This window comes from Taeniopygia guttata, chromosome 9, assembly GCF_048771995.1.
Source record: "Taeniopygia guttata chromosome 9, bTaeGut7.mat, whole genome shotgun sequence".
Taxonomy (NCBI): Eukaryota; Metazoa; Chordata; class Aves; order Passeriformes; family Estrildidae; genus Taeniopygia; species Taeniopygia guttata.
The window spans coordinates 18,126,351-18,147,920 of NC_133034.1; the positions used below are offsets into that span (position 1 = coordinate 18,126,351).

Sequence of the window (21,570 nt, forward strand, 5' to 3'; positions counted from 1 at the left end):
CTGACTTCTGACCTGTCACCCAGGTTCTTCCTTTCCCTTTGCCCTTGGGCCACAAGTGAAGAGGAAAAGCTGAACAAATTAAGGAGTGTGCCCAGGAAAAGGAGGAATGAGGTGCTGTCATTCACATTCTGCAAACCAGGCAGAAGGTCAAGTAATATTTTCCTTGGAAATCTTGCCTTTCACCAGGCAGTTCAGCCCTCTGCTCTTCTAAATCCTGTTGTGGTTTGCTTCAGTTGTGCTCCAACTTGTTGAGCTCAGGTCTGTATAGGAGACAAAAATCTGATTTGGTTTCCTCTGCAGGAAAGATTCTGTGGCTACTTATGATGGAGCAGCCTGGGCTGTGGCTGAGGAGCAGTGACCCAGCTACAGAGGCTGTCTGTGGGATAGCCTGGCTGCCCTAAGGTGAGAGGAGAGCCCCAGGAGAGAGCCTCAGCTGCAGGACAGCCGGAACCTTCCCTGCTGCTGCCTGGACCTGCAGCTTTCCTGGCTGCTGCTTGGCACAGCCACTGCCACCAGCTGCAGATTCCCTGGCTGGGCACCAGCATTTGGAGCTGCCAGGAGGTGCTGGGGTGGCTGTGCTGCTTGGAGAGTGCTGCAGGGTGGCATCTAATGGTGCCTGGAAGAGCTGCAAATCAGAGAGGCAGAGACCAGTGCATTGCATGGAGACACCACCAAGCACAGCTATGGTGCTGATGCCTGTTTTCCAGAGTGTCTTTGCTTTTGCTTCTGACTGCACTAAACTCAAGGTATTGCTTGCTTCTCCCTTGGAGCTCCTTGGCTCAGTTAATGCCTCAAGAGTGCATTTGCTCCTGGCAGTCCTTGGGTTCCTTGCCCAGCTGCACAGACGCTGCTGAATAGCAGAGTCCTTCTGGCAGCTCTAAGGTAAACCCTCTCACCTCTACTGGGCTCATTGGCTCACTCTCTTTAGCACTTCTGTCTCCTGTGGAGCTGCTGGAGCTTCTTCTGTCCCTGTCTGGACTCTTCTCACAAGTGATGCCCAGGAGTGTAGGGATTATGCACAGTCCCAGCAAGCACAAGGATGGTATACAGAGGGTTCTTGGGGCCAAATTCCATTACTCAATCCTTATGGCCATGATGCTGACAGAAGACTCTCCTTACTGGCTTTTAGTTTGTGCTCTCTGCCCTTTCAAGACATTGAGTAATATCTAGCTAAAGTATTTCAAGAACTGGAAGAAATCTTGAGGCAACTCCCTAGAAAGTAAGGTTGATGGCCAAGGAAAAAAAGGGCTGCAGCTTGTCAATTCACATTCTGCAGAAATTTGCATACTGCAGCAATTCTTGGATTAGTGTCAGGGAAAAAAATGGCATTAACATTTAGATGTATGGAATGGCTCACTTATACTAAAGAGAGTTTTACAGACACCCTTGGTATTTAAGGAGATTCCCTTATATCCCTTATCCAAATGGATATGGATCATTTTCCTTTGTAACACAACTACTGCTTTAAGTTCAGATGTGGGCAGGAAAAACTAATTTGTAACATATTTGTGGTATTTCTTATCACTCAACACTTCAGACATTTCTGCTCTCTTCTCATCATAGCACTTAACAATTTCTGAAGACCAAATTCCCTCAAACTTCCCCCTAATTTCCTGGTGTGGCAGGAACTGCAGATTTCCTTCTTTATTTCTCTGTCTGAAATACATCTCTGCTGAGTCATCTGAGGGTTCTGGTGTGCTTGCAGCAGGAAGTGTTGCCTTCACATTGGAGAATGAGATGGAGATCAGGAGCTGTTAAGGGCCTGTGGTTAGTCAGAGGCAGGAGCTGCTGACTCTTAGTCGAATGTTCAGTCTGAGACTGCTCCTAAGTGCCCTAGATTTTTTGCCAGTGGTGAAAGGAAGAAGTCAATGTTCAGTCTGCTTACATTAATTCTTTGGATGGCTTTTTATAGGAGAAGATTCCATGACAAACACACACACCCACATACATCTCAGCCTGCCTCATCCAGCTCAGGGAAGAGACAAGGGGAAGAAGAGCACATGTGTGAATGGAGATGCAGGAGATGAAATAAAAGGGACACAAAGAGATCCTCATCAGCAGAAGCATTAGAAGAACCATTTGAGACTTCTAGTTTGATCAAATCTTAAGTATAACTGCAACTAAACAATCAGAGGTTAAAGAAGGGGATTCAGGGGAATCTCTACCTTATCCTCCAGTGGCAAATATTGCTGCTTGAAACCAAAATATTCCAAGTTACTACATCTCCCTCATTTAAGGTATACTCACATATTTCAAATATGTGAATGGTTTAGTTTCGTGCCCAAAATCCTGTGAATGTTCACAAGATACCAAGTATGAAATATCTTGGCACACACTGAGCTCTGCACAGAGACAGCGGACAAATTTGGTATTAAATTTTCCTGGCTGTTACTGTTTGTGTCCAGGAGATGTCACTGAGAATCTGTAACAAACAAGCCTAACTGGGTACTGCTGGCTGGAGCTCCTGGTCTAGAGTGCAGCAGTCTGGGGAAAGCCTGACTAAATGTACAAGACAGAATATTCTACATCAGTGCTGACTGCAGACAGTGCAGCTGGAGATGCAGCTGCCATGCATCAGCATTTGGCATCACCCTAAGGCCAGTGGGGAGGTCAATGTGGATCTGCTCAGCATTTGAAATCCAATTCAGTGCAGTGTGAATAATGGCTTTCTTGCTTTCCCTCTTGGCTGAGAGACTTTTGAGTCTCTGTAGGCCTGTTTTCTCCCTAGCAAGGTGAGTTTAGTGAATGGTCTCACACAACTGAGTCATTTTCAGGTGTAACCAAAGCAACAATCAACCTTCAGGAAGGAAAAGAGGGGCTAAAGGTAGTGTGCTGATACCATGGCACCAGATGTCAAGAAGAGAAAGGGTTTCCTTGTTCAAAATTCCTGTTTTCTAGAGCTCTGAGTTTTACCTTGTGCAAATATTGTATTTTGCATCATTCCAGCTCTCCATGGCCAGACAGCACAGAAGGGATTTTAAATAATCCAGCTGAGGTTGTGAGGATAGGGCAGAGGCAGGATCAGGACTAGCAAGGGACTGTCCACTCTACAGAGAAACAGCCAGGAATTACTGGAGCACCTCCTAGCAATGACCACCAACAGAACAGGAGAAACTGGTTTGTGGCATAAGCTGTGATTATCAACAGGGAAAGGCAACAGTGGATAGGAGCAGCCTGGAAACAGGGATTATTTATGGGGATTTAGAGGGTGCTTTCAAGGAATGAGAATGTGGTGGGGTGGTTTTTTTTGTTTTGTTTTGTTTTTTGTTTTGGTGGGTTTTTTTTTGCTTTTTTGGTTTTTTCCCCACTCTCATGCTCCTAATGGGATACTTTATTGGATATTTTCCTGAGGAAGGTAATTTACTGCCTCACAGCTTCCTCTTTACTACAAAGAAGCCCAGAATCTGGCTGTCCCTTGGACAAGAGTCCTCTGTGTGTGATGAATGACTCAGAAAACTCTGTCTACAGCAGAACTACACTCAGTATTGGATTGTTAGAGAATTCCTCAGCTGGTACAAAAAATAGGTTTACATAAAGATTGTACAGAAAGGAGAAAGACTCAGGGAAAAGCATTTCCTTAATACCCTGTTTAAGGAGAACTAAACAATAAGGTACCTGTAACAAAATTTTGTTTCATCATGCTGCTTTATGTGCTGCTGCCTCCTCAGTCTGCTCTCAGCTTTGAGCCCAAGCTGGTGAGAAAACCCCTCTATGTGGTAACTTCTGTGTGGTTGGAGCAATGCCCAGATTTATTAGTGGAACCAAGTTAGGAATGGTGCTACAAGTAAACAGGGTTTGTGCTGTGGGCTACAGCAGCTCTTAGGGCTGAGCACTGGGTCAGGAGAACTGTAAAGGCTGCTTGCTTCCAAGGAGCTTGGCTCCATGCTTTCTGTAGCTCTACCTGAATTTGGATCAGGGAATCCCTCAGAAAGGGACTTTCTTAACTTTATTGCTTATGAGTTTTGTAATTTCCTGTCCTGTTTAATAGAGGTTTGATGCAAATAAGCATTGTAAGCAAAATTCCTCCATGCATTTGAGTATTCTTAAGGTGAGACCTAAACCTGGATTGGTCCCAAGCTTGTATTTTGGGCTATATGTGTGTCTTCAAAGCTTGTGTGTTCTGTTACTTAATTTCATTTGATGTCTAGAAGGAATTGGAGAGTCCTATGCCTATACATAAGGAAATATTGTAATATTATCACAAGAAATTTTTTGGAAATGAAAAGTAGCAAAAAAAAGCACTTAATCAAAATTGTGTAGAAGATTAATGAAAAATCTGAGAATCCCAAAGGCTAGACTCTCATCTGGAGTAAACAGAGGTAATGAAACTACAGTGAGTTGTATCAGATGGGAGCTGATGATGATTACTGGATGTGGGTGCTTTACAAGGAGAAATATGCCAGTCTTTCCCACTTGACTACTGACCAGTCTGTCCAAAATCATAAAATCACCTTCTAAACTTTATGATTCGTCTTTTGCAGGAGGAAGAGGGAAGGATGGTGCACCCATCATAACTTTTCCAGAATTTGCAGGATTCAGTGAGATACCTGATGATGATTTTCTGAACGTGGTCACTTATCTAACCAGCATTCCCAGGTGAGACTAAGCACAAATTTCTGTTGATTTCCTAGAGAGTTTTGCTTCCCCAGTGGCTTACTGATTTTAGTGGTGCTACCAGGACATACCAGTGCCTCTGCATTCTCCAGTCATTATGAAATTTCCCTATCTACTGGAGGCCCTAGGAATTGTGTCATTTTCATGGAAAAGAAAGCTTCACACAAGGCAGGTTGAACTGAATTGGAAGAGGAATAGATCTGAAGAGCAGCAGCAAAGATGGCAGATCAAAGGGAGCTAAGAGGGGCTGTTTGTGAAAAGCCTCAGGGGCACTGGATGCAGTAAGGGAAGGGCTGCTTCAGAAGGAGCCATACTTACATAGGCCCCATGACTGCTTTTTCTCTGAGTGCACCTTTCTATGCAGCTTTCCCTTTGCTGAGAAAGCAAGTGAGGTTTCCCCACTGACAGGATTCTAGCAAGTACCATGTGCTTTCAGGTACTTCATTTCTTTGGAGATTGCTCCACAGCCAGGATGTTTTCCTTGCTTTTTGCCTGCAACTTTATAAGGATAGTGAAACAAAAGGACTTCTCCTCCTCTGAGGAAATGTGCTAAGGCATGAATGCTGAATTACTTGTTGCTTATCTAAGAGAGCTGAATATTTTTTCAGTCCCCTGTTCCTGTCTCTTGACCATGGCTGTTTGTACTAGTGAGAAGCACAACAATGATTTATCACTTTCTGTGGTCTTCTGCAAAAAGGTGCTTAGAAGATCATAGCAGAAAATGTGCCTCCTTTAAGTTTGAGTGGGAAGTTTTATAGCTCCAGCTACATGTATCTGACAAAGTTATTACCAAGGAGTTGTCAAAGCAAGCTGAGAGAAACCACACATTGTGAACTTAACAGCTTCATTGTTTCACTCTGCTCTGTGGGACTTTTGCTCCACCAGGGGAAACTCTGCTCTGAGTGTTTCTTTACTCCTTCAGGACTGGGAGGGTGACCAGCCCCAGGTTATATACAACAGCAGCAGTGGCTGAGAAAAGCACAAAACTAGTTTTTCAGTTCTTTGTACTTGCTATACAGGGAGATGATTCCCAGTGATTTTGTCAGGGAACCAGCATGTTACATTGTCAACATGGCAGACAGAAACCCTTTGAGCTTCTTCAGCTTGTGTGAAACCCAAAAGCACAAATGCATTCAAAAGAAATTAGCTAAATTCATGAAAATGGCAACTGGACACAATGGCTCAAACACAAACCCAGGCTGAAGAAATTAATTTTTTCCTTAATGCTGGGACCTGGAAGAATATACCAAAAGAAATATTGTCCTTCTCATTTTCCTGCTGCTTTTGTCTCAGTAGCCACTATCTACCAACAGTGGAGTCAGGGTGTTGAGCTAGATGGACTTTTGCTTTGACTCAGTTTCTGTTCTGTGTTTTCTCTTCTCCTGAGGATTCCCAGAGCCATGTGCAAAGAATGAAGAATTGAGGTTCAAAAATTTGTAAGTCAGGAGAGCTGTGATATACCTATTTTACAGATGATGAGATAAGTGTGGGTAGTATCTCACTCTACAAAAACTTGTGTTGAGTGAGTGACTGTTCAGTTTGCTCTAAATGACCTGTTCAAGGTCAGTGACTAGCTGGAGTTTCAAGGTACATTTTCTGCATACCAGCACATTGATTTGGCTCTTAGGTTTGATCATAGACCACGCTGAAGGGATGTGAATTTTCCAGGAAATTTTCTAGTCTTTATTGCAGTATTTTTAGAAAGATTGCCTGCATTTCTTGAGTCACTATATGAAACTTTCCACTATCTGTAAATAGTGAGGAAGAAAGATGTTAATTTAGAAGAAGAACCTGAGCAGCAAGCTTTGTGTGATTCATGACATAATTATATAGATTTCAAACTCAATGAGGCCTAAGTAGTGGACCTGTTTGGGTACAGAAGAGCTCTGTCAATCTGCAGTTGGCTGGTCCTTGCACACAATGTTTCTGCCATATACATCAGCAAGCAGTAAAGGGTGTGCATTGTTAATTTTGCCAGCACTGCTGTACTAGATAGTGCTGTGTGTAATATAACAGTATTCCTGTGTGTGTAGTTTCATTGCTAGTAGTCCAACTTTTACTTTAATTCTCCAGAAGGATGTGAAGGTATCCAACAAAGTGACTAATAACAGAGAACTGTCTCTAACTCTTCTGGAATTACAAAGGGTATGGCCATGAATCAGGTGAGATGAGGTATAGTTTGAAAAGCTGTTAATCCTATTTATCATAGAAAATACTTTCGTCTTCAGAGCTTAGTGAACCAGAAAAATCAGCATCATTTTCCAGGCAAATGTAGAGAGAATATCTGTCTTTTATAATGTCTGATTTTGTATATCCTGTACCATAAGGTTCATGCTAGTTGTGGAGATAAGCTCTGTGATTGCAGATAACTTCACTTAGTGTTAGTAACTTTCTGAGTCCCTCTGGAATGATTAATCTTATATGCTCATCTGACAAAACATATGATAGGATTGAAGATCAGCCCAGTGAGACTTTTGTAACCTGATTCATTTTCCCTGTGGTTCAACACCTGCTCATGAGAGTGCTCCATCAAAGGAGTCTGCATACAAACACATCCACAGACACTAAGTAACATGGTGTATGTACATGCATACCTCTGTGAACGCACTAGACAGCTCCAGAAAGCCCTTTTTTACTTGCTTTATTCCATGGCCAGAATTCTTTTCTCTTTAGCTTGACAGGAATTAAGTACTTTGATAAAGAGGTGTCCTACTCTCCTTCCAAAAGAGGTCAGGAAATTCAACATCTCAAGTCAGTGTTCAAGGGCTAACTTGAATAAAGAGCTGAGAATGTAAGAGCTCTGCTGATTGCAGATATTTCATTCAGGGAAAGAGAACCTTTCTGCCAGACATCTGTAGATCTAGGCAAATGTGCCAGAATTTATTTTGGAGGTAAGCCTGATGTTTATCTGCTCTTCAGGATTGTCTTCAAACCCTCCTTTCCAGAGAACTAGAGAAACGCCAATGCATTTTCATAATGAGGGTAGAGATATTACAGTACTGACACTGAGAAAACATTGATAGAATGTGTGTGTGTGTGTTTGTTCTTAAACAAACTTTCTCTGGATGCAGACTGGAGCGGGGGTTCTCAGCTGTGCACCCACTTGTGCTGATGCTGCCATCTCAGCCAGGCCTCTTCCTGTGGCTGTGTGCCTGCATCCAGCCCTTGGTGCCAAATGACATTCAGACCTTGGCATGGCCTTTCAGCATGCTGGTTGAAATAGGATCACTTGCTGACACTCTCTCTGTTTCCCTGGTTAAATTTAGGACTTCGGTCTGTCCTACCTAGCCAAAAAGAAAAAAAAAAATCCACAAAACTCCCCCAACAACAACAAACAACCCCACAAGCAAGCAAAACAACAACAAAAAAACCCTCCACATCAAAAAGCAAACATACAAGTACCATTGGCTTATCTCAGTGACTACAACTGATGCTATGCTGAACATCATTTGAACGTGAAGGACCCGGGTTGAGACTTTTGTATTTAGTTTCTCACCCTTTCTTTAACAATATGCAATACACACAATATCTTTGTTGCCTTTATTTGAACATTATCAAAGAATTTTATTCTGTGGAATATTTGGTGAGCTACTGAAGGATATGTATGTGTTTGTTTATATCTAAGACTACTGAAGGTTATGTATACATTTGTGTATTTATAACAGATAAAACAGATTATCTTCCCTGTGCTTAAGAGGCACTGCTGCAAACACCTTTTCTGTCCTTTGCAGAGAGTTGCATGTTGCACTACTAAAGAGGAAAGGTCATGTATTGTCATTGAATTTTGTAATCCCTAGAGGAATGTTGTAAAAATACTGATTTGGAAAAATCAGTGAGTTTTTCCTGTTATCAGTATGAACTACTAGGAGCATTCTCGTGGCATCTCAGTTTTGCACAATACTTTGGCTTTCAGTTTTTGATCCTGCAGAGCTCTAGCAAGAGCTCAGAGTTGTTACTGTGTTGATAGTCTTCAGTAGATTATTGACATGAGTTTGGATAAAATGACCCATGGAAACAGTGTTCCTGAGTTGGTCCTTTTATGGATGGTGGACAAGGGATCAAGGAGATATTTTAAACAATTTATTTTCCTTAAGCTGTGATGATATGTTTGATTGCAGTATGTCCTCTGATTATGACATTTATACTCTTCTTGCCTGCCTCTGGTTTTTCTGAGATGACTGAGCTATTCTGCTTTAGTGAAGGTTCTGGACACTCAGTGTGTACTTCTTAGCTTCTCCAGTGTTGAGTGCTCTTGGAAGGCAGAGAGAAGAGCAATCCCACTGAAACCTGGCTCCAGAGTAGGATTTTTGAGAGGGAAAGAGAGGATGGGGTATTCATAAGGTCTACATAGGTGGAATGGAGCACCAAATCACTGCTTCCTCGATCCTCCTTGAAAAGAACTGAGAAGGAACAGGAACTGTTGTTCTAGCCAATATGTTGAAAAGGATAGTTTTGAATGACTTGTAACCCCAGAACAAGCTTGTGATTGGCAAAATAGAACTCTTCATTTTCTGCTTTGCCTACCAGAATTCCTGGGGCTTTGTGTACACAAGTCAGGGGATACTGATGCCCTGGAGCTCAGTGCCCTGTCAGGTGTCAGCATACTTGGAGAATGAAGACTGTAGGGGGGTGTTTAATTTTTCAGAAAAAAAAAAAATTCTGGGGGTTTTGTCTTCAAAGGAGCACAGTGTAATTTGTGATCCTGAACTATTCATGTCACCTAGACTGGCAGCAGAGTAGCACAGCAGCTGAGGGATTGAGTAGATAAAATATTCATGTTTTATGTAAGCTGCTAGCCTTATGCTGGAAAGAGAAATTTTGCTGGCTTTCCTTTTCATGTGCGTTTCTGCCAAATATTCATTCTTTCCACTGTACGTTGTGTTTTCATAATGGGCTGCGAGCGTGGTGTGACGGAGGCTGTGCTTTGCTGCAGTTCTCTGCCTTGGAACAGGAGTGTCTCCCTGTAACCCAGCACACCTATTTCATCTGTTTTGCAGTCTGGAGGCTGCCAGCATCGGATTCATCATCATCATAGACAGACGACGGGACAAATGGAGTGCAGTCAAGGCATCCCTGACACGAATAGCAGTAAGTGCTTGCTTTTGTTATTTATCTTCTAGAAATTAAAATTGTCTGCTGAACCTTCAGCACACGATACAGCCTCCTCTGCTCATTTTAAGCTCCTGTTTTCTGGCTGTGGATGCAGAATCTCCCTGGCCCTGCAGTTAGTAAGTGTTAAATAAGAGAGGGAGGAAGCTGAAGAGACAAATTACATAATCTTGTTTACTGCTGAATTAGGACAAATTCCTTACTTTCTGGGTTGACTGCAATATATATTTTAGTAATTTGAAGTTGGTTCCTAGAGGAGTATTAAGAGGTACCCCTTCTGTCCCCAGAGAAGGGATGACATGGCCTGCTTATGAAAGAAATAGATCCCAAGGGATTTGTGTTTGCACACAAATAGTAGTAGAGGATCTCTGTCAGAAACTCTTAATATATTATTATATCTCATTTGCAAAAATCAGAGCTGGGCACTGATTTTCAGTGCTAAAAAAAGCAGCTCGTTTTATACCTCTCTTAGGAACATTTACTGTGATAGGACCAAGCACTTACACACAGAGATGTAAGATGGTGGGATGACAAAGGCGACTTTAAATTCTTTCAAGGTATTTAGACAGAAATATTCTTCATTCTCAGGCTTTTTTGCTGCTCTCTTCAAGAAATTGTCCTTTTTTATGCTTGATGAGCTCAGAGAAGTGTGAGAGATGTAGGCTGGGTGTTGCAGGCAGGGCCATATCTGATGAACATGTTGAGTGCCTGCCTGTGTGTAAAAATATGTGAGGTTAAAAAGATTCAAAACCCTTTGCGGAGTGAATACGTAGGTCAGCCTGGGGAATCCATCTGTGCAGTCAGCTTCCCTCGCCAGTCCAACGTGGGCAGCCAGCTTTGCCCTCTAGTGGCTGCAGCCTGAAAAATGGGAAAAATTCTGGCGTGGCGGTGCAAATGGGATTGGTGGGATTAGGGTCTGGAGGAGAAGGGCATTTGTCAGGAACTTTGGAGCTCTGTGATAAATCTATATTACGAAAAAACATGTGGCTGGGCAGTAAAATCCATGGGTCAGTCTTCCTGCTGGATTTGGAAATAGTGACAATGAGCACATGCTGAATGGACCAGCTGGTGCAATGAGTCTTACCTACTTCGCCCTACTGGTGAGGAAACACTTGGCTGAAAATTCCCCTGTAAGGTAGAAATGTGCCTTCTAAGAATTCTATATTTCTTGCAGGGAGCATTTCCAGGAAACCTGCAGCTGGTGTTTGTCCTGAGACCCTCCCGCTTTATCCAAAGGGCAATCGCTGACATTGGCATTAAACTCTATCGAGATGACTTTAAAATGAAGGTACCGGTAAGCATGCAGTTTTTTGTCCATGCATTTTCTTTTCTCCATTTCAGTTCTGGGCTGTCAGCAATTTCCCATAACCCAGGATTGCAAGTGCCACCTGGGGCGTTTCATCTGGGTCTGTGTGGTGATGCCAGCGAGTTATTTAGCAGTGGGTAGTTCATAGTATTTAGTGGATATGTTCCTGTGTCAGTCTAGCTATAAAATGTGGCTCCATTTTTAAATACTGGCATTTTAACTAGTGGAGATGTTCTCTTTCTGTAGGCAGAGGAAGATCCCACTCCAATGACAAACATAAGTATTCAGGACGACAGAGCAGTGGAAGCCTAGGGCTGAATTCTGCACTGTTTCATGGGTTATCCATGGCAGCACTGACTGTCCCTGTAACATTGCTTATTCTGGATGTCTTTTATGATTCTCATGCCCTCAAGATTCAGAGTTTGTGATTTACTTATTTTTATATGCACTTGGCATATGCTGTAGGTTGACAAGACTGTGATATGAACAGGGTTATCAACCCTGAAAGAGTTTGAGAATATTCTCTGAGGGGTCTTTTAGTTGTTTTTAGCTGCATGTTTGCATGTGGTGTCAAAAACTTTTAAGTTTTATAAATTTGAATTATGATTATTGATGATATTTCATCCTAGATCAGACTCATATTATGTTCCACAGTGACTTTACTGGAGGGATTTCAGATGACTGTTTTGGATTTTGCTTTTGGGTTTATGTTGTTTTGCAAAATACTTATGGCTCTCCTCCAACAAATTCTAGCTCTGTTGAAACTCAGGTTTGAAGTTCAGGTGTTAAAAACACTTTCTGCTTCTCCTGAAGTGAGAGACAGCAGCTATTTATTACAGTGCATACAGGAAAGGAACCATGAATAGGCATTTGGTTACTTTGGTTAAAATGTAACATTTACCGTCATTTGGTAAGGGGGCTTTCTGGCAAAGGGCAAAATTGATGAAAAAATTATGTTTGCATACAAACCAAAATATTTTATAGTACTTTTAAAAATAGATGTACCTATATTTAATATGCCACAATCTGTTGCTATAGCAACCATTGTACCAGTGCCTGCAGCCCAGTAACTTCATCTAAGACCGGCATTTTCCAACAATTCAGCATTTCCTATGCTTTTAGCAATTTATTTGACACCAGAGTTGCATTTTCAAAACTTGGAAGGAATTGACGTTGGAAGGGAGGTTAGTTCTAGGCATGGGTCAAGCACTGCATTAACTATGAAAAGCTAACTTATCTTTCTTACAGGTAGGAAAATCAAGATATCAATTTAGTTTGGGGTTGTCTTGAATATTTTGAGCCATACTGTGTGTGTCCACAAAGCTCTTAGAGAGCAGCTTTACAAAAACTAAGAGCATGACAGTCTTGCTCCCTTCTGCTCAGATATCTGCAGACAGCCTGTCAGATTTATAGACAGGCTACCCACATAGATCTGATGCTGTTCTAAGTTACTCGGGGTTGTACTGCAGGTGTTCCAAGTTCCTGGGATCTGTCATGCCCTCTGGAGAGGTTTTTCTCCTGTGTTCCAGCCCATCCTAAAAATACCATCTGGGCATGTCCTTGCATACCCCAGTTTCAGGGCAGGGAAGTTACTGAGAACAACGCCTGTTTGTCCTCCTTGAAAACAGCATCCTAAATGCCCCGCAGGAGAACAGGATCACAGAGTTCTTGTCCCATTGGAGATGTCCTTACTCAAGGAATTAGGGATCAGTACCTATCTTCAATATCACCATGATCTTTTAATTTGTGCAGGTTGTTTTTTCATGTTGTGTGTTTGGCCTTATAACAACATTCATGTCATAACTGGCCTGTGGATGAGTGGCATTTCCTGTCACAACTGTAAGTGAGTCAGGACCAAGACATGAGCATTCAAAGGGAGCTCCAAGAATATGGTGTGTGTTTGTTAAGGCAACATTTGTTTAATAGTTTATTTGAGCTATCAGACTGCAAATATGCTCAGTAAAATATATTTTCTGGGTTAAATCAATATGGGAATGAGTAGAAACTGGAAGATCAAACAGGAGATGGAAATAAAGGCTGAAATAACCAACCAGACACAAAAAGGAAATACAGGATTCATATCACATTGGCATACAAATGTGGGTAATAAAATCTCATCAGGTAAATTTCTACTGGGATAGTGATTTGAGTAGATGCCATTAGCCATGATCAAGACAGAAATATAGGAAATACAGCAGGGTTCATCTGAGATTAAAATCTGTGAATTCAAAAGAAACACCCAGAGATGCACCCAAGGAACCTCCCATCATAGGAAGTGAATTAAAGCATCTTCAGAACATCCATAAAAATCTGAACAATCTGTCCATAGCAAGTACTTCCTTGAGCCTTGTAGGCTGTGACTTCTTTTTAGCAGCCTAACCTATCCAGAAGCAGCCCCCCCACAGCAGCATGTTCCACACTGACCCTTCTCTTCTAAACTGCTGCTCCTTTGCACTCTCCAGCTGACTGACTGTGGCTGTCTCCTGTCTGGCAAGTGGCATGGGAGATGCTAATGCTCTCTTAGACTGTTTTTTAGATGCTGGATTGCTCATAGGCTTTCTCCTGCAGGAATGCCTGCATGGTGAAGACCCACACCCTGTTGGGTACCAACATAGCTGGCAACATTAATAGATTTGTTTTGTGGCTCATGCTGAGCGTACCAAGTTAAAGCAAACATAAAATTCTTCCTAAAAGAAAACTGCTTGACAGTGTACCTCTGTGGTTTCAGTGAGGTTTGAAGTACCAGAAAAGTTCCAACTCATCAGCAACATCTCTGATGGTGAAAAGCTACAAAGCAGTTAAGATTCACTTTTTCAAATGTGATTTCCAATTCAGAATAAGTGCATAGACTTTATGTTCCAGTGTGAGGCCTTTTCAAGATGATGCAGCTTTTTGAGCTTTCTGGCTTTGATCATAACGGAACACTGTTTCATAACACATTCAGGGAACAGTTTTTCCTTTAACTTTGGCTGAGATACCTTTCTTTGCCACAGTTTCTTCACCAACAAGATCTCCTTGTTTCTGTGTTTAAAGACAGGGGTCAAGGAGAAGATGAACTGCTGGAAGTGAAAAGGGACAGAGTATTTTCTTGAGAATTTTCAGCCTTTATGGGTCCTTGGGGCCAAATGCATCCTCCATTATCTTCTTGTATGCAAGTCAGGTTACAGTCTGGATGGATGGACAACTACATGTGGTTTTAAAAATCAGTTTCATGATAGGTTAGGAGGGTAATGGTAATGGGTCATACTCTGCCTGGAAGTGGGCAACAAGTGGAGTGTTGTAATGAGTGATATCTGCTGGAACCTGCCCTGTTTGACGTCTTCATCAGTGACATGGAAGAGGCAACAGGCTGCACTGTCATCAAGTGTGCAGATGACACTAAACCAGGAGGAGCAGATCGTATATTCCAAGACAGGGCCACTGGAACAAAAACTCAAGGAACAGGCTGATCAGCATATTATTTTATATATACCATAGGGGCAAAGAAAAGTCCTGCAACTGGGAAAGAGTTTCTTTCCAGAAGGATTTTTTTACTCAAGAAAGAAGTCATGTTCTTCCCTTCCAACAACACAACAGTTGTGTTGTTGAAAACACTGTAGCCTGACTATCTGGTGAGCATCTCTGCAGAAAAGGAGCTGGAAGCTTGGTAGACAGCAAGCTGTACATGAGCCAGAGTGTGGCCTGGCAGCAAAGGAAGCCATCAGCATCCTGCATTAACAGGAGCAAAGCCAACAGGTTGATCACTCCTTCCCCTTTACTTGGTTCTAATTAATTCACATTGAGAGCACCCTGAGTTTTGGTTCCCCCAGTACAAGAAAAATATTAATCTGGAGTAATCTTGGAGAGCCAAGAAGGTCAGGACTTGGAGCATGTGTTCTGTAAGAAGATGCTGAGGGAACTGTGCTTGTCTAACATGGAGAAGGAAAGGCTTAGGAGGGTTAATACAACATAGCAGCAGCTTTCCAGTCCCTCCAGGTTACTGGGCACTGCAGCCAGCTTGTGTGTGGTGGTAGGATAAGAAATAACTGACATAAAGTGAAACAAAGGCAGCTCTGACTTGACATAAGAGAAAACTTTCTCACTACAAAGTCAGGCAGCAGAGCAGGTTGCCCAAAGAGGTTGTACAGTCTCAATCCTTGGATGCTTTTAAGTCTTAGGTGGATAAAGACCTGAGCAACCTGGTTTGATCTCACAGCTGATACAGCTTTGAGAAAAAAGTTGGACTAAAGGGCTGAGGTTTGTGCCATCCTGTACTATTCTAGAAAGATTCTGTAACAAAGATCAGCTAAAAACTTGTTCAGGTTTGTTCTCGAGGCTTTTCTTAGAGCACTCTTAGCCTAGAATATGCATCCTCTTGTCTCCATACATCTGCACTCATCTCACTGTCCACAGTGTTTGTCACTGTACTTCCATGCTCCCTTGGAGCCTGCTGACATGCAGAGCCACATAAGCTTTCTTTATATTGGCTCAAGTAACCCATTTGACATATTTCTGACATTTATTTATTTAAAATTCTTAGTTATCTGTGCTCAACTTTTTATTCTCCTGTTGCTGAAATCATGGCATATCTTCTAGCTGTTGGAGCAACAATAAATGAGTGCTACTTGTGTAACCACTTGTGTTGACAAATTTACCACTTGGTTGCCAAAAGTTAGTGCTCCTTATCTGAAGCTGAACTGAAACCTTGTTTGGCTTTCTTCGAGCAAGTCTAGTGGTAAGGAGATTCTAAAGCAAAAGAATTGATCTAGGGTATTTCTATTTTCTCTTACACTATGATTTTAAATGGAAAAATGCCAGTGAATTCAGTGAACATACAGTGCCAAAAAAAATCAGAAAATGGAAAGAAAAATCTTATTCTCAATGGTCACTTCCCTGGATCAAGTGGTTGGTGTAGAAGAAGCTGTTTAACTTGCCTGTGCCTCCATTTCTCTGTAAATAAATGTTATGTAGAGAATAAATTATGTCATAGAAGTTTGTGTGAACATTATCAATACCATACTTGTGCTCTTGATGCACATGTGAAATGAGTCAGCCCAGCAAGGACGAAAATGATGTCAAACCAAGGTTAGTTCAAGAATGTCCATGTACACACTGAGAAGGCAAAATCTAGGAAAAATAAACTGTGTCCATGGCATGAGAAAATGCAAAATGAGAACTGATGGCCTCTGGTGGAATTGCAGTGGTCATCTATGTTCAGGCAAACCCAGATCTTAGAACAATGATTGAAAGGCTCGTTATTTCTCTCAGTGCAGTGTGTTTGGATTCATTTCAGATCATCATGCTAAATTCTGTCTCTGATCTGCATGGCTACATTGACAAGAGCCAGCTGACCCGGGAGCTGGGGGGAACCCTGGAGTACGGCCACAGCCAGTGGATCCATCACCGAACAGTGAGTGCTGCTCTTCTCACACACCTGCACCACAACTGTCCCAGGGACAAATGCAGAGCAACCATTAAACAGGCACTTTTCAGTTGCATTACAGCCTATGGATTCTGCTAGGGACTCAGGGAAAGAGCAAATCCATGACTCAAACAGAGAAAGCCAAACTCCCCAAAAGTTTGTAATGGAAGCAGTAATTGTATCTCACTGTGTACCTGGCCCCGGGCCTAACAGTGTCGTGGTATTCTTACTCAGCAATGGCTTCTCTTGCCTTTTAAATAATTGATGGTATTCATAGGCCTTCAGCTGCAATTGAAAATAGGCTGTAGCACTTTGCTGACTTTACAAAGGTCAAAAGTAAGGTCAAAATTCTCACTTTAATGGTTATGTCCATGCTTTTACGAGAATAAAAATATTTAGGGCACTATGTTATATTTTTCATTTCTATCCTATACAAGCACTCCAGCTGAGTCTTATTTTGGTTAATTGAAGAACAGTTGTTAGGAGGAAGGCAGAAAGACTTTTTTATTCTATTGAGGAAACTTGTACAGGTTTGGTTGTTCCTTTTTTGGGATGGTTAATGCATTTCAGTGTCTGCTTCAAAACAATGTAAACAATTCATTCTGGTGCCCAGGTTAGATGACAGTTCACAAAAAACAGACTCCAAACTCTGGCACATTAGTAGACAAAATATAGTTTCATTCTTCCTAAGCAAAATGGGCTAAGCTGGGTCACAATCCTGGAAAAGTAATTAATTTCACAGAGAGTTTATACAATGTTTGCATCTCTCTTTGTGGGCCTACTTGTAAGATTGATATATTAGAGCCCACATCCAATGTGAGCCTCAATATTTTGTAAAGTTCTGAGCAGCACTGGGTTTGAGTCTGTTGTTGCTGATGGGCAGGGTACAGCTAACTCCTAAAAGAGCTTTTCTGAGGTAATTTACATCAAATCACTTTTGTAATTTTCTTGCTATACTTTTTTTGTGCTTTGCTGTCCTTATGAAATTAAATTTTAGTTTCCTTGAGAACCACCAAATATTTCAGGCTTCTAAAACATAGAATCTGAACTATGTCTAACATTGATTTTCTACATTCATAACTGTGTTATAAATGAGGTTAGGGTTGAGATGAGTGAATAAGCGCATGTGTCAAAAGTATCAAAAATATGAAACTGTCCTTGCAGGAAGGGGGAGTGTGAAAAAATGAATCATCTGTAAGAGCTTTCAAACAGCAAAAGATTTGAAAATATGAAGGGGGATAAAAAGAGGTACAAGAAAGGTGGTATTATTTATTAATAGTAGCGGTTTACACAAACCAATAATACATATTTTGGTAAAATACACAAACAAAATGAGCTAAGAATTTAGAGGAGTAGGGCTATGCAATCCCCAGAGATGTTAGTTAAATTTTTTAGAAAAATTTTTACCAAGCACAGAGACTGGAAAAAAGCCAATCCACAGATGTAACTTAGGTACATGAAACAATTTATTGCTCATATACACAGGAGAGAGTGGGGGCAAACATGCTATTGAGTGAAACACTGACAAGTTCATGGTGCAGTCAGCCAAGGAATATCTGCTGGATAAAAGGTCATTAATTGTCATTAGGGAAGTGTCATCTTCCATTGCACCTTGAAACAATCTGACTTCCAGTCTTCCTGAGCTACAATCTTCATGCCCTTTGCTGCTTCTCTCAGTGTTCTCATATCTTGTCCTGCCAGAGCTTTTCTTCTGAAAAAGCTTTAAACTCTGGCTAAATGGCAGTGACACAGCAGCCTCCTCGCATTGTTCACTGTTGCTGCGCTCCTCTCTTGGCTGCCAGGAGCCTATGGACTTTCTTGCCCACAGAGTGCATTTTTGGCTTTCAGTAAATGGCCTTTGGTCATGGATGGCCATGTCTGTGTTGCAGTCAGAAGTGTGACATTTCAGCCAGCTCTAATCCAGTAGTTTCAGTGCTGAGAACAGCAGCATACAGCTGCAGAGCACTAAGATAGAGCATGTGTGGGTCTGTACTGCTTGTGTCGAAAGCAGACATGAATTTATGGGGGAAGAGGGAAGAAGGCTGTGAACTCTGCTAGCATTCCTTCATGGGGGTATATTTGAGATCACAAATGTGGGCTAATTTCTCTCTATGCCTTTTGAATGATGATCTACCTCCAGCTTGTTTTTCACTGAGCTGACAGCATAATTTCATCTGTCATGGTTGCAAACAATGAATTCCCATCATTGCTGGAGAAATGAATGCACTGTGCAACTACTACATAGTGTTTGATTGTGTGTAAGAGCATCCCTAGTGCTTGTTGACTGACTCAAACCTGTGGGGGATTAGATCAAAAAGTACAAAGAATAAAGAGCTATACAGAACAACACAGCCACCCCCAAACTTGGGCATGATTATAGAAAAACATCCCATGCAGTTACTTGCTACTATATATAAAGGTTTTAATCACATGTCACAGGTGTGAACATTATATTCTGCACTGAGAAGGTGGCATTGTTTTTTTTTTTTTAGCCTCCCTCACTTCCTCATTCTGCATTAAAACCACAGATTTCTGACAAGCTTTGTGTTGGTGCACCCAAGTCATAAACAAACTGTGATGTTCCCATGAATTAATGCATTTTAACTGTATTTGTAGTTACTTGTTCCTGTATTTGGGTGCTAGCATGGACAGATGGGAGGAAGTGACTAGAATGCACCTTGTACAGATAGGCAAGATGGAGATGCACATATTCAAAAATCAGGGGAAGACAGATTACTGCTGAGTGAACAATGGCTGTATAAATATAAAGGCTTTGCCCTATATGTTTTAGTAGTGTTCTAAACTTAAATAAAGCCTTCATTAAAATTTTAAACATGACAGAATTTCCCAGCAAGCATGGGCAGAGGATCTGAAGTTCCAAGCTTGGCTTTGAAGCTGATGTCCTCTGTGGTTTCATTATGTCTGCTGAGCTCTGGGAGTTCCCCGTTGGCTCACCAAAGTGACAATACGTGCAGACCTGTGAAAAGGTCATTTGTGACACACGGTTTAATTTGTAACTTTAAGCACATCACCCAAAAAAAGGCAATGTGACCAGCTTTAAGGCTGTAATACTTGCAGCACGGTGTGCCTGAAGCACAAAGTGTTGTTAAAGGGCTAAGGGTAAATAACCAACCTGTGACTTTATGCTTTTGCTTTTCCAGGCCATTGAAAACTTTGCAATGACAGTAAAAACAACAGCACAGATGCTACAGACCTTTGGAACAGACTTAGCAGAGACTGAACTTCCCAACGATGTGCAGTGCACAGAGGAGCTTCTCTCCTCACACACCGACCACCACAGCAAGCTGAAGGTGATTGTTGCCCCACGATGGCTCCAGCAGTGCAATAGATGAGCTCTGGTCTAACAAAATTTTCTGCCATCACTGGCCATTGTCTGGAAACCACTGAGGAGGACAGACACCTGTGTTCAGGAGGTCAATTTGATTCAGCTGTGGAAAAGGACATTTTATGCTTCAGGAATGGTAGAATGGGGAAGTGTCACTTCCACTGTGTGAGAGGGAGTAATGGGATCACATCTGGAATAGCATGGGCTCCTGATGAAGAGTTCATCATAAAGGATGGACTTACATTGGAGCAGAAACAGAGAACATCTGTGAGGATAGTCAGGAATAGACAGAATGATCTAACTAGATGATGACTGTTGTTTTGTAAAAAATAAAAAAAAATTTGGGACTAGTTTAGCTTTGCAGAGTAAGGATCAGAAGTAAATATTACTGCTGTCAGCAAATACATTAAACACAGGATTAAAAATACTACTTAAGCTATATTAGCACAAGAACAATTTTTATGGAAGAACTGTGTAGTGATGTGGGAATTTGTCATCTGACAAGTTAATGTTTGAGCCTCTTTGTCTTTTTTATTGCTCCATGCTGGGAAGACAATTCTGTGGATGACTTCTTATAGCTGAGGTACTATGGCTCAGCATGGCACAATGTTGTTTGAGGAAATTCCATTAAGAAGTGCAATGTCTCAGCCCAGTCTCTCAGCTCACAATCTACAGCATACATTCAATTTGTGGTAGAATAATTTATTCTGCAAGTGGCCTGGTCAGATATGCAATCTGCTCAGAAATTACTCTATTCCTTTTCTCAGAAATAGATCTACTATTCAAAGTTAAAAGACTTAGGTCTCCGCATTTGCTAGCAAAACATACCACCTTTGGTAAGCATTTATATTTTGTTTCAAGTATTTTGTAGCTATGAAAAAATCCTCCTTTATCATCACTCTGTTTTCACCTAAGAGATGTGAGTGTTGTTAGAAGTACATACAATTCGGTTTTTGGCTTGTTTTTTCCCCTCAGGATGAGCTGAAGCTAGCAGTGAAGCAGGGGGCCACCTTACTGACATGCATCCGGGAGCCAGTCACCCGAAGTGCCAACAGCAAACTCAGTCCAGATGAACTGGAAAATGTGGCCACAGTGGAAAGGTCAGTGGAGCTAAATTACCTTTTGCAACTTGCCAATTTATTCCTAGGATATGCAAATGTAATTTAAAGAATTTAAATATGCAGGTTATAAATTACCACATACTCAGGATTTATAGACAGGTAAGTCAGAGAAGGAAATACCTTAGAGGAAATTACTCAATTAAACTGTCAAGGCAAGTTCAAACAAGTCCTGAATTTTTTTGTAATTTTTGGTCAGACCACTACCTACCTGGCTGAAGATTTAAGGTGGGACTTATTTTCTCCCTGACACTTATGTCCTCCAAACTTCTGTGCCTGGTTAGAAAGTAGTACCTGAGTCTCTGTGAGATGAGTGGCTGATGTGCTTGTGAATGTCTGTGGAAACACTGGGGGAGGAGAAGATGAAGATGATACCTGAAACATTCTGTGTGTCACAGCTGCAGAGATACACAGAGAACCCCCTTTTCCTTCCTACAATGCTAGTTATTACCATAAAGCTTTTAGTCACCATGTAGAAGTTTCTGCTGTGCCATGTGATGCAGAGCAAAGAGAAATGCCATGCTAGGGTTCCAGCGTGTCTGCATTCATTGGGAACAAAGGTGCTGAAAGTAGAGCTGAGCTGATATTTTTCACTGAATACTTTAAAATCCTTTGAACGGTCTTCCCAAAGGAATTTATGAATTCCTCTTGAATTCAACAACTAGCTTTGATTTTA

At 41.6% G+C, this 21,570-nt stretch overlaps 1 protein-coding gene across 10 annotated transcripts in view; it reads left to right on the forward strand.

Annotated features, from left to right (window-relative positions):
• MCF2L2 (MCF.2 cell line derived transforming sequence-like 2) overlaps positions 1–21,570 on the forward strand; it is a 156,499-nt gene that overhangs the window by 42,234 nt on the left and 92,695 nt on the right. For 6 of the 10 annotated variants that reach the window (XM_012575704.5, XM_012575702.5, XM_030280652.4 and 3 more), the window contains exons 3-8: positions 4,482–4,596; positions 9,612–9,702; positions 10,898–11,017; positions 16,302–16,418; positions 19,592–19,741; positions 20,752–20,876. In XM_012575704.5, the coding sequence (XP_012431158.3) occupies positions 4,482–4,596; positions 9,612–9,702; positions 10,898–11,017; positions 16,302–16,418; positions 19,592–19,741; positions 20,752–20,876 (718 nt within the window). Of the gene's footprint in view, positions 1–4,481; positions 4,597–9,323; positions 9,486–9,611; positions 9,703–10,897; positions 11,018–16,301; positions 16,419–19,591; positions 19,742–20,751; positions 20,877–21,570 lie in introns of those variants that run through there. The other 4 variants (XM_012575703.5, XM_030280651.4, XM_072933327.1 and 1 more) reach the window with 3 other exon arrangements.